This window comes from Musa acuminata, chromosome BXJ1-6 (assembly GCF_036884655.1).
Source record: "Musa acuminata AAA Group cultivar baxijiao chromosome BXJ1-6, Cavendish_Baxijiao_AAA, whole genome shotgun sequence".
NCBI lineage: Eukaryota > Viridiplantae > Streptophyta > Magnoliopsida > Zingiberales > Musaceae > Musa > Musa acuminata.
The window spans coordinates 44,669,791-44,685,805 of record NC_088332.1 but is presented as its reverse complement, the minus strand read 5'-3'; the positions used below and the strand labels follow the sequence as shown (position 1 = coordinate 44,685,805).

Here is a 16,015-nt window from a genome sequence, read left to right as displayed (position 1 = left end):
GTTAGCACTCTTTCCATTCATGCGTTCTTGTAGTCGTGAACTGCTTCTCTGATGCGGCTACAGATAGGACTGCCTCGTTCTGAACTTTTGGCTATACGGTGAACACTAGTTACAAAAACTTTAACAACTTTGTGGTTGTGAACGCTTTAGAGTACTGTAGAAGATGGGTTCTGCCAGAGAAAAGTAAGTGACGTCTACAAAAACCACAAGTACACTTTTTTTGTTTGCCTGAAGTCGAAACAACCAGCAGAGAGAAGCGACATCTCTCTACCTTTAAATTAATTTTATTAGATGGTCATGTCAAGAACTTTACTATGAATTTAACCAATCTAATACACATGTAGCCTGAGCTGATGCATTATTAGGAAGGAATACATGTTTTCAATAAGATTTGACTTTAATAATCTAAACCCAATATATAAATATAATTATTAAGAACAGTTATTTTCTTACTATATGCTTTAACATGCTAAGATTGAAACGTTAATTTCGGATTGACCCTCTTACTAAGGGGTAAGGTTCGAAACCTTAACTCCGATATATTTATCAATGTGTCAACTAACTTAGTAAAACTTTTGATAATATATCGTAAGTTCGAATGATATTTTTATTATTTATTTATTAAAAAAATAAATTCCCAACGACAATAACAAACGCATATGTCGATAATCATGTTAATGTGTTCGTTAATGGGAAAAGTCACTCTCTTATTCCCCCTTTCACATCTTTCTCCCTCGCGCCATCCTCTCCCCCTCGATTTATGCCCTCTTCCTCTAATCGGTGAGAGAGAGAGAGAGAGAGAGAGAGAGAGCGATGGAAGGATAAAACAAGCCGTCGTCTTCGATCGCCGATGAACTCGCATCGATCGATTCGTCCTTTGCTTCCTTGTCTTCGTCATTGTCGCCTAACTACTTTCAGCACTGTCTTCCCTCCTCCTTCCACGGTGCGTGTTAGTCTGGTGCATGTTAGATTCATTGGCCCTTCGGTTCTGGATTCCGTAATGGGTTTCGGGGCCACCGTGGGGTTTTGGATCGAGTACTATTTGCGTCGTGCAACATGAACATCGATCTTTACTGTTCTTCTTACCTTTTGCGATCTGTCATTCGATGTCATCGATTAATCTGTCTCTGATCTTGTTTTCTGGGTTTTGTAAAGACGAGCCCTAAACGAATAAGTCGTGGTTCACGATGGCACAGGTGATAGCGAAACATTCGTCGCCAGGCGACTTGTACCGGACCTTGAACAGGCAAAGCACTGATGGCCAGATCGGGAACGCTCAGAACGCAGCTGCAGGTTCTTGAACATTATTTTAACTCATTCCCTTTGTTGATGGCGATTAGGTTTCCTATAAATTGTGCTTGCCATTTAATTAGCCAGTGACCAAAGTGGCTCTTCCAAAGAACAACATCTAGTTAAGAAGCGTCATTTGATTCTTTTTATAGATAGCTTGTGAGTGATAATTCCTATGGTTTGCGCGTATGAGAGAACATATAGATCAGAGGTATAATGCTCGAAGTAGTCATATATTCGTGCATGACTTTGCACAAGTTTTCCATTGTTCTCTTTTGTCTTGCTTTAAATCAAAAATATATTCTAAAATTTTGTGTCTTCTTTTGCAACTATTATAGCTGAGAAAACAATACTAATGAATGCTTTAATCCGCTAGATATGGTTTAAGCAAGGGGTTTTTATCCAAACAATTAGTAAATTACCCTCTGATATAATGATCCTTTTGCAGATGTCATGTCTCGGGGTAGTCCAACCAGAGGGCAAACAACACAGGGCAAGGATGGTAAGCCTGTCTATCCCAATGAATCAGAAGAATCAGCCTGTTTTGGCTCGTCCGTGCACTATGGTGGTCGAGATTTCTCTGTCAGCTCTCCATCAGACCGAATCTCTGGAGCAACAAAAAGTGTAAGTAAAACAGCAAATTATGAAATCAGAAAGGCAGTCATCATGTCTAACTATTACAAGGAATTTAACTTTGTACTGCATGCAATCCAGTGTTAATTATTGTCATTCTGTTTAAACTGCTATCAGTATAAAACTAATGAAGGGAACAAACCAGGCGACACAAACATTGCCACTAGAAGTGAATGGTGGCAAGGTACAAAATACGTTTATAAACTTTATCCAAGTATTTGGATCCAAGAGAAGCAAATTAACTAAATTTTGCATTTGCCCATTTCTTTTTTTTTCAGGTTCCCTATATTACTGAAGACATTGACCTTATCAGAATGCTCTATGTTTTTAGAGGAAGAAGGTACTTTAAAGCCATGGACCCTAATTTCATATGTTTCCGTTGTTTGCACAATTTTTTTACTATTATATTTTACTGTTTCAAGCCACTGATGAATACTTTGTCATTTGAATTTATTAGGCGTGTGATAATTCTTGAATGTCTTTCCTAACCTTCCAGGAAATTACCAGTCTTTTAGATCTAAAGGTGTTTAGTTATGTTATTGCTTCAGTATGTTTTTTTGCTTGTCAAGGATAGTGTTACCATTATTGGTCAGCTTGTTCAAAATATATTTTCTCAGTGTTTTAGGTCATCTATAGCGGGTGAATCAAGACTAGTTCTTGAGTTTCGTCTTTCTTTTTTTTTTTTTCTTTTTGTCCCAATGCTTAGTTGCAGCCTCCAGGGTCGAACCATAGAACCTGTTATCTACCATATTGATTGTACTGCATGTCCAGATATTGTTTACTAAGATGGATTATTTTTTAATGACCAGATTCTGGAAGGTTGATTCAGTTACTTCATTTAATCATTATATGATAGACAACACTCTTTTAGTTCAATTTCAAATGGTCTCATATTTTTAGGTTCATGTTTTCTTAAGTCCTGTTTTGGATCTTAATTATTCTAAGTTGCAAATTCTAAAGTTAGATTAGATGAACAAAAAAATCAACAAGAGATACAGGTAGAATATTAACAGATTATATGCAGGATTTTTTAATTGATTAAACTAACCAACATGAGGTTCAAGTGGAATTCTTGAAGATGATAAATGACTCAACTAAACTGTCAGAACAAAGGCAACCATTTCCTTGACATGCTACCCTTCAGAGAATGGCAACTGTTTTATGAAAAGAGAAAAAACTGTGCCTACCATGTTTCTTCAAGGTTCCAGTTTGGCAACTAATAAAAACAGTTCATGTGCAAAACCAAGTGAAAAATTTAATCGGTTTCACTGGTTGAATATTTATTCTGTATTTTCTTTTCTTTTCTTCAGTCTACAATCAGAATGACATTGTTATTTGAAGAGGCAATTTCAAAGACCTTAAGATAATACGGTGTTGCCTCAGTCATTCTAGTTTTCACCTTCACCATCAGCATTGCAATCCCGATCCTAACAGGTTTTTTTTTTAGAGCAATTGCAGGACCTTGCAAGCTACTATTATTTCAGCAATCAGGTCTCATGTGGTTCCTTCTTGCGGGCATCAGCTCAAACAACCGTTTAATCTTGGTATTTAACTTCTTTCTTGATGTAGGAGTGAAAAGATAAAATTCTTGGAAAGTTGATTAGAACTTGGGTACTATCTATCAATGGACTTCGATATTTCAACAGTGAAGCCTTCACCTCCAGCTTCTACCTTCGTAAGGTTGTGAGGCTGCTCAGAAATATATCCTACAATACATATAAATAGCACATAACTAGGTGTTGTACAAATTGACTACGGGGTGATGGTTTCGCAGATGTTATTGCCAGGTCCTATCAAAACAGTTGTTATTCAGATATACTCGTCACTGCAATCTGAGATTTGATTCTCGCAGGTCTCTCACAAGTTGCCAGGGCAGCACCTCTCCCTGCGAGAAACCTCGCCCTGAGCATGTCGCGACGCGGAAGCACATGGCGCCACATGAGGAATAAAGGAAAAAGGAAAAACAGCTCAGGGCCCAGCTGTTCGTGAAGTTGTCACTGGGAACATCGACGCTTTGACTCGAGGTGCCAACCTGAGCTTAGTGTAAGTTAACTGAACCTGAATCATAACCTGTATCGTACACTATACTATGTGGCTCACGCTAAACGAGTTAGGATGGGTTGACCTGACGAATCTGGATCGGGATTGACAGGCATGCCTGATGATGATAATCTTCTGCTGATGTTTTTATTTATTTTTCCAGTATTGATTGTTGGTGTTTAATCTGCTGACAGAGTTCAGAGGAGACAGCTGCACGACAACTATCGACGCTTGGTTTAGTGCAGCTCCAGCCTAACTTCAATCTGAAAGTATGATGTTTGGGTACTTGAAGAGGGGTCAGGGTCCTACAGACTCTCAAGTACCATGGGGTAAATCCTTCGCACAACACAAGTGTCGTCTCCAGGGCCTATCTATCAGATTTGCCTAACTCTATGATTCCTTTCCAAGGGAATAAAAAGGTTTCCTGGTGTTGATTTGGGTACAGCAAAGTTACCCTGCCACATCCTGGTTGAGGTAGAAGCCAGAGCAAGGGGAAACCAGGTTGGCATGTCACACCGACATTTGGGTGGAACTTGGCGATGAAGACTTGCGACAAAAAAATAGGAAGATGGGGAGGTTTCAAGCAAAGATGATGATGACGCCAATGACCGAGCTTATGCTCAGAGATTGCTTAACAAAGAAGGTAACTTTCGTAAACCCTTTTGTGTGGTTTAGATGTCGGGAATCTAACTAAAACATTAAACAAAAGCGCAGTTGAGGAGGACATGAAATGATAGGTTGTGCGACGTACCCATGGAAACACATTGATGAATGCACATAGAAAGCATATGGGAATGAGGCAGTGAAGTCAACTTTTGACAAGATCCCAGGTTTTTACAACGATGAGTGTGCTTGATTGATTTATTAGAATCAATACCTGCTCCCTTTATTAGAATCTACTCTCCATTTTGGATGATCTGTGGTCCACTGCAATCTCCAAAACCAAGTGATCTATTTCATAGACTAGAGAGAGACATTTACTAAGCATTTAACAGCTCAAATAGTATATGACGATAAACAAAATACACGAATGTTAAAGTTGGACTATTTGACTTCGAAGTCCCAAATACTCTTCTGTTATACAACTCAAACCAGATCGGTTAAGATTCAGTCCAATACCTTATAAGGAGCAAATATTCAGAGCAGAAATCCAAACCCTAGCTCACTTATGCTGGCTCATCTCAAGCCGTGGTGTGAGCGGCGCGTGAAGGCATAGAAGATGATGGCGATGTAGATGATCATGGCGGTGGGGATGAGGGTGACGAGCGGCACGATGGCCCCCACCGCGATGCCGCTGCACCCGAGCCTGCCGAGCTTGACCTGGACCACGTTGACGAGGGCCAACGTGAGGAAGCCGCAGCCCAGAACGGAACCGACGGCGGAGGCGACGATCCCGCCGCGCAGCAGTGCTTTGTTGATGCGCGCCGCGGCGCGGCGGTGGGGGCGGACGAGGCGGACGGCCTGCTTGAGGCACAGCGCGATCAGGCTGGAGAAGAGGAAGGAGGCGAAGGCCAGGACGTGGAAGGAGACTAGGTCCTCCACTACCCGGTTGCCGACGGCGCAGTCGACGTCCGGAAGGCCGCCGTCGGGGTAAGAAGAGGGGTTCCAGGCGAGGCCGACGAAGACAGCGAAGGTGAAGAGGGAGTTGACGTTCATGATGCCGTCCAGAGCCGTGATGTCGATGCTCGTCCCTCCGCCTCCGCCGCCGCGGGAGTCGCCGGCGTCTGGCCCCTCCGCGTAAGCGCCAACCTCGTCCATGGCGGGGCTCCGATGGGCGATGGGTACCAACGGGTAAGGCGGAGAACAAAGAAAAGTGAAGTGATGAGGGAGGCTTCAGGGAACCGTCGAAAAAGCGAAGCTCGTCTTTTTGTGCCCCTTTTCCTGCGGGATTCCTTTAATGGTTTCTAAAGGGAAAGTAACACGGAAGTATCTTTACGTATCTATCCTCGTCAATTCTAAAAACAGCGCATCTGCCCTCCACAGTATACACCTCATTCTTCCCACACACAAAAACCGCGAACAGAGTCACACACCTAACTGACCACCACCACGGCTGCTTCGCGTCCAAGCCAAATTATTATCTCTATTATTTTCGTACCGCCGTACGAATCCGGTCTTCGTATCTCCATCCGACCCTCCGTGGAGACGATCTCCCGCTGGCGCTTCGCTTGGGATTTATTGGCCATTATTACTGCCTCCTATCCCGCAATCCCCGTACGAAGTAATAAATGAGATGGATAATTATTAAAGAAAAAAAAGAAAAAGAAAAAGCCGCGGTGCATCATTTTACCCTCCCCTCGCCGTCCCCAGCCGGCACACCCGCGTCTCCAGTGGGGCGCGAATTGGCCGGCCCCACGTGGATCCCGCGTTTAGTAGTATCTGTCGTCTGGTGGCAGAAGGCGTCGCGGAACTCCGTCGTCTCCCATTTATAGTTTTATAGGCCGCTGAGTTCGGTCGATTCGTGAATGACCGACCAATTCTGCTGCTTCTTCCAAATCGGATTAATTGATGAATCGAGTCGGTGCGGATCGCCCTCCGCCGCGGCGGCAGCATCGGCTTCCTGGTGCCTAAATCTGGGCGGTTGCTTTTGATGCTATGAATGAAACCGCTGCCCTGGAGCGGCTTGAATGGTTCTGTGGCCTTTCCGCCTTATTGCTGACAAGCTGGTGAAGATGATCGGAGGAAGGGCGGCACGCCATAATGCTGGTGGTGATGAGGAGGAGGTGGAGGCGAACGAAGGCCGTCTTTTCTCCTTCCGTTTTGATCGTCCCGTCTCTTGTCGCTCTCGCTTCGTGGATGTTGGTCTTCTTCCTTTGTTATCCCAATTCTCCTCCGTTTCGGCGGCTGATTGCCCTGCCTGATTGATGATGGTGGTGTCGTGTGGTTTTCTAGGTCCCTCATGTGCGGCAGCGATTCGATTGGGACTGCGGCCTCGCCTGCGTGTTGATGGTCTTGAGGACCATAGGGTTGGAGCAGTACGACATCCACGACCTCGAGAAGCTTTGCCGCACCACAAGGTGAGCCCTCTTTCTTCTTATTCTTGCTGGATAGATTGTGTCGCTCCTTTTGCGCACAAATTTGATGGCTTCGGATGTGAAAGCATCGAACCATGGTCCACCCGAGGAGCAGATTCTTGAAAGGGGAAAAAGAAGCTGGAAAAATGTTGCCAAAAAGATCAAATCTGCTCAAATAGGGATTCGAGGAGTGTCTAGTTTCAGATGGCCCTATTAGTTACAAAAATATTTTCATGGTAGATGTAATTTGGCTTGATTTGGCTCTTAATTTCTCTTCAATAGTAAAATCCTCTGCTTTATCTTCACCAGCTAGTTTTCCCTTTCCTTTGTTCATCTCTCTTTCAAGCCACTATTAAATGTACATTAAATTGCTTTGTTGGAGCTATTTCCCCTTCAATCACACGTGACGGTGTCTATGATGCCACGCAATCTTGCCATGTTTTGAATGTCCTATCTCCAAGCATGGCCTTTTAGACGACATTGTCAAACTTTGTCAGGTTATGATTGCATAGCACATGTAACCCTAGGAATATAACTTAAGTCGCAACGGTAGATATGTGTTGATATAGTTTAAGTCATGTGGAGTACTAATGCTATAGAACTTTGGTTATGATTGTGGAATGCGATCGGGAGAATACAGCAACTCAAACCTTGCAATAGAACTTACAGAGAAGGAACTTCTGAAGTATGCTTATTTTCTTGTACAATATTTTTCTTCTAAAAGGAATTCATGTAGACTGAACCATTTAGATGAGCTAATTGGAAAAGATGGACCTCTATAGACCTGAGACTTCTAACAGGCCTTTTAATCTATTACAATGTTCATGCTACTAACAAAGACATAGATCCAACTAGATGGGTTTACTCGAGCATGTTACTGGTTTTTTTTTTTTGTGTGTGTGTTGGGGTGTGGTTAAGGGATCAGATTATAGTAATATTAAAACAAATACATAGTGATCACATTTGATGTTGGAAGTCTGTAGCAAAAGTTCCATTATCTATATGTTCCGTCATAATGAAACAAGCTTATCATTGGTTCATTCAGACTCTTTCGCGTCTTTTAGCATCTGCAAATTTTGGTAGAAAATTAAGTTTTTTGAGTCTATGATTATTAGTTATCACTAAATTTTCAAAGCCGGTGTATGCTTTCTTAGCCTTTGTTGCACTGAATTCAAATTATGTTGATCTGAACATGCCTTAAATATGATTTTCTTAGATGTTTCAATTTACCAAGGGCTATATACTAAAAGAATCCATTCTGGGATCTGCAGTTACAATACGGCTTTGAAAGTTGTTAATAATGATAAATATTGCACATAGGATATTTATAACCTGGTGAATTACTAGTTTATGATAATGAATGTGGTGGATTTACTGAACTCATGGATTCTCAGAATGAACTAGACTTTGCAATTCAAATTTTGGAACTTTGTCACCTGTGGCACTAATCCAAGTACTTGATATGCAAACTTGTCGGCATTTGTTATCTAGAATTTACATGTTGATGTGCTTTAAAAAAAGGAAAAAAAACCTGATTTTCCCATTTGTGGATATGATGCACTTCACTTTTAGCTGCCTTTCTTGTGTATCAATTCACCCAATGTATGTTCCTGCAAAATATGGAAAAGATTGTAATATTCAGTTTGTCTTTCTTAAATCACCTGGCATGGCATGCTTTTGGACACTGATATTTCTGCACTTCTTTTTGCAGCATTTGGACTGTTGATCTAGCATACTTGTTGCATAAGTTTTCTGTGGACTTCTCTTTCTTGACTGTCACTTTAGGTGCAAATCCAGATTATTCAGCTGAATCCTACTATAGGGTGAGTGCCCAATCAAAGTCTTCATTTCAGCAAATTTATGTCACTTTTTTGCATATTAAAGTTTTTCAGAACTGTTGAAGAGGCATCCTACTTTTTAGAATATATGCAGATTCATGTCACTTTATTCTACTGTGGCTAATTCTTTGAGTGTTATTCAAGACGCATCGCTATTATTGGTCTCATACTTTCACTAAAGTGTCAGAGATAAAATTATTCCTTTCTGGAGAATTTAAGAGAAATGGATATGTTGATTATACTGTTCTAAAGTATGAAACAGAAGAAGTTCTACATAAATAGATGCATGATACACTGAAAATGCACATGCAGTTGTAGGTATCATGTATGTATCACTTCTCAGCTATTATTCATGGCTCTTTACAAACATGCACCATGCGTGCTTTATGCTCTTTTTTTGGGTACAGGATTTGTACTTGCTATAGTTTGGGTGCCTCACACTTTTGCTTTTTAAATAAATTTATAGTTATTTCTTATTCAATATCAGATGTATGCTCCTAGTCATGGTTTCTCTTGTGATATTTTCCTCTTTTTTCAATTGCTCAGATCCCCACATACACCTCTTTTACATAGACTGTGTGGCTGTTTATCCTTATTCTCCCTTATAAACAACAGTCTAAACTTGACGACGTTTGAACATATACAGGAACAACTGCAAGATGACATAGGAAGAGTAGACGGACTTTTTGAAAAAGCACTTGAAGCTGGAATTAGCATACAAGTATGTGTCAGTACTTCTTATCAACATGTGGATGTTATGGCCACTGCTTAAAAAGTTATATAATGTGGTTGAATGAGTACCTATCTACTCGCTTTACTAGTTTAAAACATTTATCATGTTCCACAGTGCAGATCCATCAGTGCAAAAGATATTTCTTGGCTAATACTATCAGGCCAATGTGTTGCTGTTGCTTTAGTTAACAAGATCAAGTTAAGGTAAAAGCTCTACCCAAATTTACCCATCTCTTGTGGGGTTTAAGATCTAGTTAGCACCTTCATAGATAACTTTCATATATTAAAAGATCTTAGCTAGTTTTTCATAACCTTGTGATCCTACACTCTCTTCCCGACCACCCCTCTCTCCCTCCTTACTAAGTGGTAAAGTATACAGATTTCATTACCTTTCTGAACTTATAGTTTAGATCTTTAGTCTCATGAACATGAACCACCAGCAGTAGACCTATACTATGGGACACCAAATCACAGTGAAAAAAAAAAGTTCTTCTTGTTTGGCTTTTTTATCATATGGTAATTAAAGATCTGTTCATGTTGGACGACTATTGATTGTTTTTGGACCATTAATTGATTTTCCCAATACTATATTTCATGCAGTCAATCCTTGACAAAAGATGCTCCTGTTGCTGAGTGCTATATGAGCAACACAGATTATATGGGTAAGTTCTTTGATATACAGTTGTACCATCATTTTCTTATTTATATTAACCGTGAGGTATTATTAGTCAGTAAGCTGGAAACTATACATGATATGTACAAACTAGACTTCATGATGCCTTGGTGATGGTGTGTCAGGCATTCATTTTAAATGTGAATAAAATAGTGTACTAATGATATTCTTTCAGTGAATCAAAGAAATCAACATATTTAAATTGACAATGTTATAGCCAGCTTTCTTTGATAATAGTAGTTGGAAATGTCATTAAATGGAAGAAGAGCAATCCATGGCAGAGGCTGAAAAGTCTATGTCTGTATTGCAAATTAAATCAGTTTATCTGAAACATCAGTTGATGACTTTTACTGAAGTCATCCTCTGACACAAGCCTGCCCGAACTGTCAGCTCCTTGTATGTCATCCGACGATGACAAAATATTTGTCATAGCCATCTGTCATTTGTTTATTCTTGTTCTTTGTTAACAGTTTGTTTAACATTTGACCAAATTAAATTGCTTGAATTCTGTTGTTGTAAGTTGTACCATCTTTTTCTCTGTCTTTCAAAGTTATTCTGTTTGCTATATTGTCATTACATTTATATTGGTTAAGTGAAATAAATTCTTTGAGCAGGGCATTATGTTGTAATATGTGGCTACGATGGAGATAACGGTGAATTTGAAATAAGAGATCCTGCCAGTTCTAGGTGCATTTTTTTTACACTGAAATAAGGATAGGACCAGCATTTTATTTTCATCTTCTTCCAGAATTGCGAATGGGGTTTCTTTTTGGGTCTCTGATGGTATTATTTGATTATGAAACTGGTTTTTGGAAAGTGTGTTTTCCATGAAAGTAAATCAAATCTCTAGCAACTATATGCATCACTATTTGGCCAAATTCAGTCTTAATGCATTGACATGTGCACTATGTAATGCCATTCTAAATGTGTTCCTGAAGGCAATGGATGTTTTAGAAATGATTTGGTTAAGCTTTCTATAAAACTGTAGTTTGCCATTAATAAAAATGTTCTGAACATAATGGGTGAAGCAACTTTGAAGCGACCTTTTGGTTGTGGTGCACCTGTACTTATATAATTTGGCGTCTACATATCATGTCTTTCTTTTATGCATGAGAGGTCATCTGAGGTTATCTCTGTCAAAAGAATCATCCTTCCTTTAATAAGTTACTCAACATATTGATCTATCATTTATTAAATAGCGTCACCAATAATCTTGAATTTTACAATCTTGTTTGGACCTTCAAAAGCTCGAAACACTCCTGTTCATATTGAGCAACACATTTGCTATAAAACTTTTGTCCTTTTTTTTCGGTGATAATACAAGATGGAAGTCAGTTTCTGTGGCATTCCTATCATAGGACCATATGATACCTAACCATTTCATATTAAAGTTACAACTTTGACAAGCATCTCAGGTCATGTTTGACTAGATTGAATTTAGTCGTTTTCCATTTTCTCTCTGGGGTTCTGTTTTGGGTTTTATTTAATGTGGCAACCGGTACTAATATATTGATCAATTCACCATCATGCACGTGAGCTCCCAATTAGGTATCCATGATATAGATCATGGTCAGAATTAATCATTTTCACATTGTCGTCAAATCAGTGATCATCTTTTGATTTGTGTATCTCTTTTGTTCATCACGTCATTTGAAATAGTCATTGTTAATTGTTCACTATTTTGTTCATCACATCATATAGGATTTTCCTGTAGCTGTTTGTAACTGCAGCACAGAGGTTGTGAGTTAGTTGTGTGGACAAAAGAATGCCTTGTAGGCCCTCATTTACCAATTTTACCTTGATAAATCATCTCATCCCAATCGGAGAATACTGTACGAGTAAAACATTGTGAATAAGTATTTTGCTGACCATCCTAGTCTCAGATTTCCAAGACTGCATAATTGTTCAGTCTACACTATGTAGCTGAGTTTTATGCATTTGAAGTATTGTTCTCTACATGGCATTATTTCCTTGTTTAATATTTTAATTTCTCTTTGGTATGATCATATTGTCCAATAAGCACTTCTTTTATTCATTTCTCTGTGAAAATTCTTTAGGAAATATGAGAAAGTTTCCATGAAGTGCCTGGATGAAGCGCGGAAATCATATGGCACCGACGAAGATATTCTATTGGTAAAATATTCTTTCTATTGCTATCACATGAGAATCAATTTTGCTTGTACCATGTTGTCCTTGAGATGCCTTGTGATATATTCGCAAAGCATGCTTCTTTCTCAGTTATTTCTTATGATCACTTTTTGAGTCTCGAGACGCGTCACTTGTTTTGGAATATGGGTTAGTGTTCTTTGTGTCAAAGTTGTTAGCTAAAGTTGTCGATTTTGCATGGTCTACGAGAAGATTCTTGAAATAAAATTGGTCCCAAAAATCAGAAGGGCACCTTTTTCTGCTAAACAAACAGATAAATTGCATGATTTTGGCATACAATGACTTATACTCTGCGTCATGGGTTTGGTGTTTGCTGTTACATACATAACAGAGTTACCAATCGAGCAATTGGTTAAATCGGTAATGACAAACTTTGGATCTTAGTATTGGGGTCTGTATTTTCTTTTCCTTGTGGTCGATCAATGCTTTCAATATGAACTATTTCTTAACATACTGCTACTAGGAACCCGCACTGGAAATCGCATGCTTGTCGAGCTATTGGAGTTGCTTGTGAAACTGAGATTTTATTCTGTAGATCCTAAACCAAGGGAACAGATTTGCACTCCTTGTTTCCTCTTTCCATACCTTGGTTTTTCTCCCTGTGCAGGTATCTTTGAATGGCCGAGAATGTGAAAACCTTTCGCCCAAACTGTAACAGTAGGCGCAGCTGTCGTCTTTACAGTCATGCTTTGCAGGGCTGTTCAAGTTGCATCCAATCGCTGCCGGTCGGGTTACATGTACTGTCTGCATATTAACTTCAAAACACACAAAGCAAACTTGTAAATGTGTGAAAAATGAATGTAGATCATGAAAGAAGGATAATTTTACATGGATATATTCATAGTCGTTCAACCTGGGGATCATCTTGGTAGGCTGGTGAATCAGACTGTTTTGTTTCTGAGTCGACCGAGAATCTAGACATGTAACATATGCGACATATAGTATGCTTACACTGTAATTTATAGGTACAATCGAACTCATTTACTGCGACATATAGTATGCGAGGGATATGTTGGATGCAGTTCTGAAATGTCAATGTAACAATTGATCTTATGATTGGAAATCTCCAGCAACTTTATAGGTGCAGGTCTTCTTCCATTCTTCCACCACACAACTTGCCACTTCACTGTCCCACGTTGTAATCGCTTTTGGTATGATGCCGATCGCAAATGGAGTTCAGGAGTCGGGTCGAATGGATTGGTGGGGCATCTGAGAAGTTGTGCCTTGTACGTCACTTGTTGTTGGAGCTGATAAGAACATCTTTTAATCAGTGTGTGGGCTGAGATCTGACTGTACGTTCTTCAGATTCGGATCGTTTTTTAGGCGGAGTGCAGGTGATCGATCATTGTCGTGCAAAGGCCGGTCAACCATTGGGGGCTGGTGAGGGATCGTTCTTGTTCGGGTGTCAACGTCTTGGACTTTGTGGCCGGGAAGAATCTCCAAGCAATCGAGGAATCTTGAGACGGGTAACACAAAAACACCTCCCGGCAAGGGAGAAGCGGCATTAGAATCTCAATATTTTGGATTAAGCTGATGATGATGGATTAGCGTGTAGTGGCTTGTGCACATTAATTATCCAAAACAACTACCAACCGCACATCCAGCGCTTTTTACGTAAAAATAATAATTCTATTGACAATTCTCTTTTTGTTCTTTTTATTATTTTTATTCTAATTTTTTAATATTTTAAAGTTTTTTTTATGTGAATAAATGTAAATATATTTTTTTTCTTCTTTTCGAATAACGAGCATCATCGGAGTAACTTCCGATGGTAGGAGGGAAGGGAGTGGGTGGAAGTAGACAGAGTCGAGGGGATACAGTAGAGAAGGATATAGAGGTAGAAGAGAGCAGAAGATAAAGGGGAAAGAGGAGGAGAAGTTGATGGATTTGAGGGGAAGGGGGAGTTGTGGAAAATAATAATATTATTATTATTAGTAATTAAGAGACATAATTATTTCCTACTAATTACAAACTATTTTTTATATATTTTTTTATTTTTTATTAAAAAATTATTATTATTTTAAGAAAATTTATATGATATTCATCGCTTTCACTTTGTTGTTGTCACAAGCAATCTCTCTTGAGCTTAGACTTGTGCAAGCCAATTATTGCTAATGATGATGTGATATTTTTACCTATGTTTAATATTAAATAAAAATTTTATAATTAGATATATGGTTACGTTTCATGATGAAATCAAGAAAGAAAGATAAGATATTGACGTTTGTTATCAAAGAAGAACGAGGGGTGATGATAAGAAATAAATGAGTGGTAAAGTGATGGGTGAGAGTATATCGATAATAGCTAACGAGAGATAAAAGATTCGGTTGAAAGTGAACATCAGGATTAATCACATCTTTTAGAAAATAAAAAAATTTAAAAATAAAATTAGATATATATATATATATATATATATATATATATATATATAGGATAGAGATGTTGTTATTATTTTATTTTCTCCATCGAAATAGTGATATTAGGGTGGTGCGGTCATGGTACTTATTTATAATTTAAATTTCCTAGAAAGTTGGACCCACTGTTAAGTCATCAAAATATATACACATTCTAAGGAAGGAATCGGAAATAGAGTAATAATGTATTGATTTCCTTTGAGAGGAAAAACTCATGTTGTATGATGAGTTGACATTGACACATTTCTCCCGAACCATAATCTGAAGATTCGGTCCCACCTTGAGATTAAAGCAAAAGAGGCACTCCAACCCACGATTCCGAAGCACATCAAATCCACCACCTTGACCACCAGCTTCTGTGCTAGAAGATGATCATAAGAGTTTAGGTCAACGTTGTAAGATCTGCTGACATTTACGACCGGACGTGGGGTCAAAGCTGTCATCTGCCGCTCATGCATGGCTCAGTAGTATCAGAGTCATCGAAGAGAAAGAAAACTCAGACAAAATGTTGTGGCGTTGTGCATTATTGGTTTGTGAGAGGGCAGAGAAAGAGTGGTAGGCCACGAAAACCGAGAAGAAAGCAGCGACAGCGGGCGAGAGGACACCAGCTTTCTGCCCGTCCTTTCCATCCGCCATTTTGCTGCAGAGTTCTGACAAGATGGTGACCAAAAGTAGTAGAAACGCCGAGGAAGAAAAGGAGGAGGAAGATGCGGGGGTACGTCAAAGCTGTCGTTCATCGTATGTTTGCTGTGCTGCTGCCGGTTTTGGGAACCCAACTCTGCGTCTTCGTTCGATGCTTTGCTCCTCCGTCTGCGCTCCGCTGAGCCGTTAAGTAGACTTCATGTCAACTGTGTCTCGAGCTGCATGTGGAGAGTGCAGGAGAAATAAGTCTCGTACCAACTTTAGCAGATAAGATCTTTGTTTTAAAAGAAGACACGAGAGATGAGGATTGACGAAGTGCCCCATAAGAGAGATAAGAAATTTATGAGCATTTGGTTCCTTATTTTTCAATCCACGTGAAATTAATATAGTCTTCCCTAGAGAAAAAAAAGGCCTTAAGGCCTTTTTTTCTAACGTTAAAAATATTAACACATGGAAACCGTCGATTAATGAATCGATCTGACTGATTTACTATTGAAAGTTCGAGTCCCTTCTAATGATTCCTCTTGGATATCGTAAAAGGCAAGCGTTACGAAAAAGAACGAAGGAATCTAT

The 16,015-nt window shown here is 39.5% G+C and overlaps 3 protein-coding genes across 4 annotated transcripts; 2 read left to right on the top strand and 1 right to left on the bottom strand.

The window, feature by feature from the left end:
- Positions 1-729: 729 nt before the first annotated feature.
- LOC103990183 (uncharacterized) lies at positions 730-4,758 on the top strand. Its single transcript, XM_065189393.1, has 10 exons — positions 730-943; positions 1,197-1,293; positions 1,739-1,914; positions 2,041-2,107; positions 2,202-2,263; positions 3,382-3,467; positions 3,776-3,966; positions 4,158-4,292; positions 4,409-4,606; positions 4,678-4,758. Exons 2-7 carry the CDS (start codon positions 1,258-1,260, stop codon positions 3,910-3,912), a joined length of 564 nt encoding a protein of 187 aa, XP_065045465.1. The 5' UTR covers positions 730-943; positions 1,197-1,257; the 3' UTR covers positions 3,913-3,966; positions 4,158-4,292; positions 4,409-4,606; positions 4,678-4,758.
- A 169-nt stretch (positions 4,759-4,927) lies between these two features.
- Positions 4,928-5,878, bottom strand: LOC103990181 (uncharacterized). The gene has a single exon (XM_009409250.3). It carries the CDS (start codon positions 5,719-5,721, stop codon positions 5,140-5,142), a length of 582 nt encoding a protein of 193 aa, XP_009407525.2. The 5' UTR covers positions 5,722-5,878; the 3' UTR covers positions 4,928-5,139.
- Positions 5,879-6,377: 499 nt separating this feature from the next.
- LOC135677268 (guanylyl cyclase 1-like) lies at positions 6,378-13,472 on the top strand. 2 transcript variants are annotated; one of them, XM_065189392.1, is made up of 9 exons: positions 6,384-6,761; positions 6,856-6,980; positions 8,689-8,800; positions 9,462-9,536; positions 9,663-9,751; positions 10,148-10,209; positions 10,835-10,907; positions 12,278-12,353; positions 12,994-13,472. In XM_065189392.1, exons 1-9 carry the CDS (start codon positions 6,591-6,593, stop codon positions 13,039-13,041), a joined length of 831 nt encoding a protein of 276 aa, XP_065045464.1. In that variant the 5' UTR covers positions 6,384-6,590; the 3' UTR covers positions 13,042-13,472. The 2 variants fall into 2 exon arrangements, with proteins under 2 accessions (XP_065045463.1, XP_065045464.1); XM_065189391.1 differs by lacking the exon at positions 12,994-13,472 and having other exon boundaries at positions 6,378-6,761; positions 12,278-12,986.
- Positions 13,473-16,015: the final 2,543 nt, after the last annotated feature.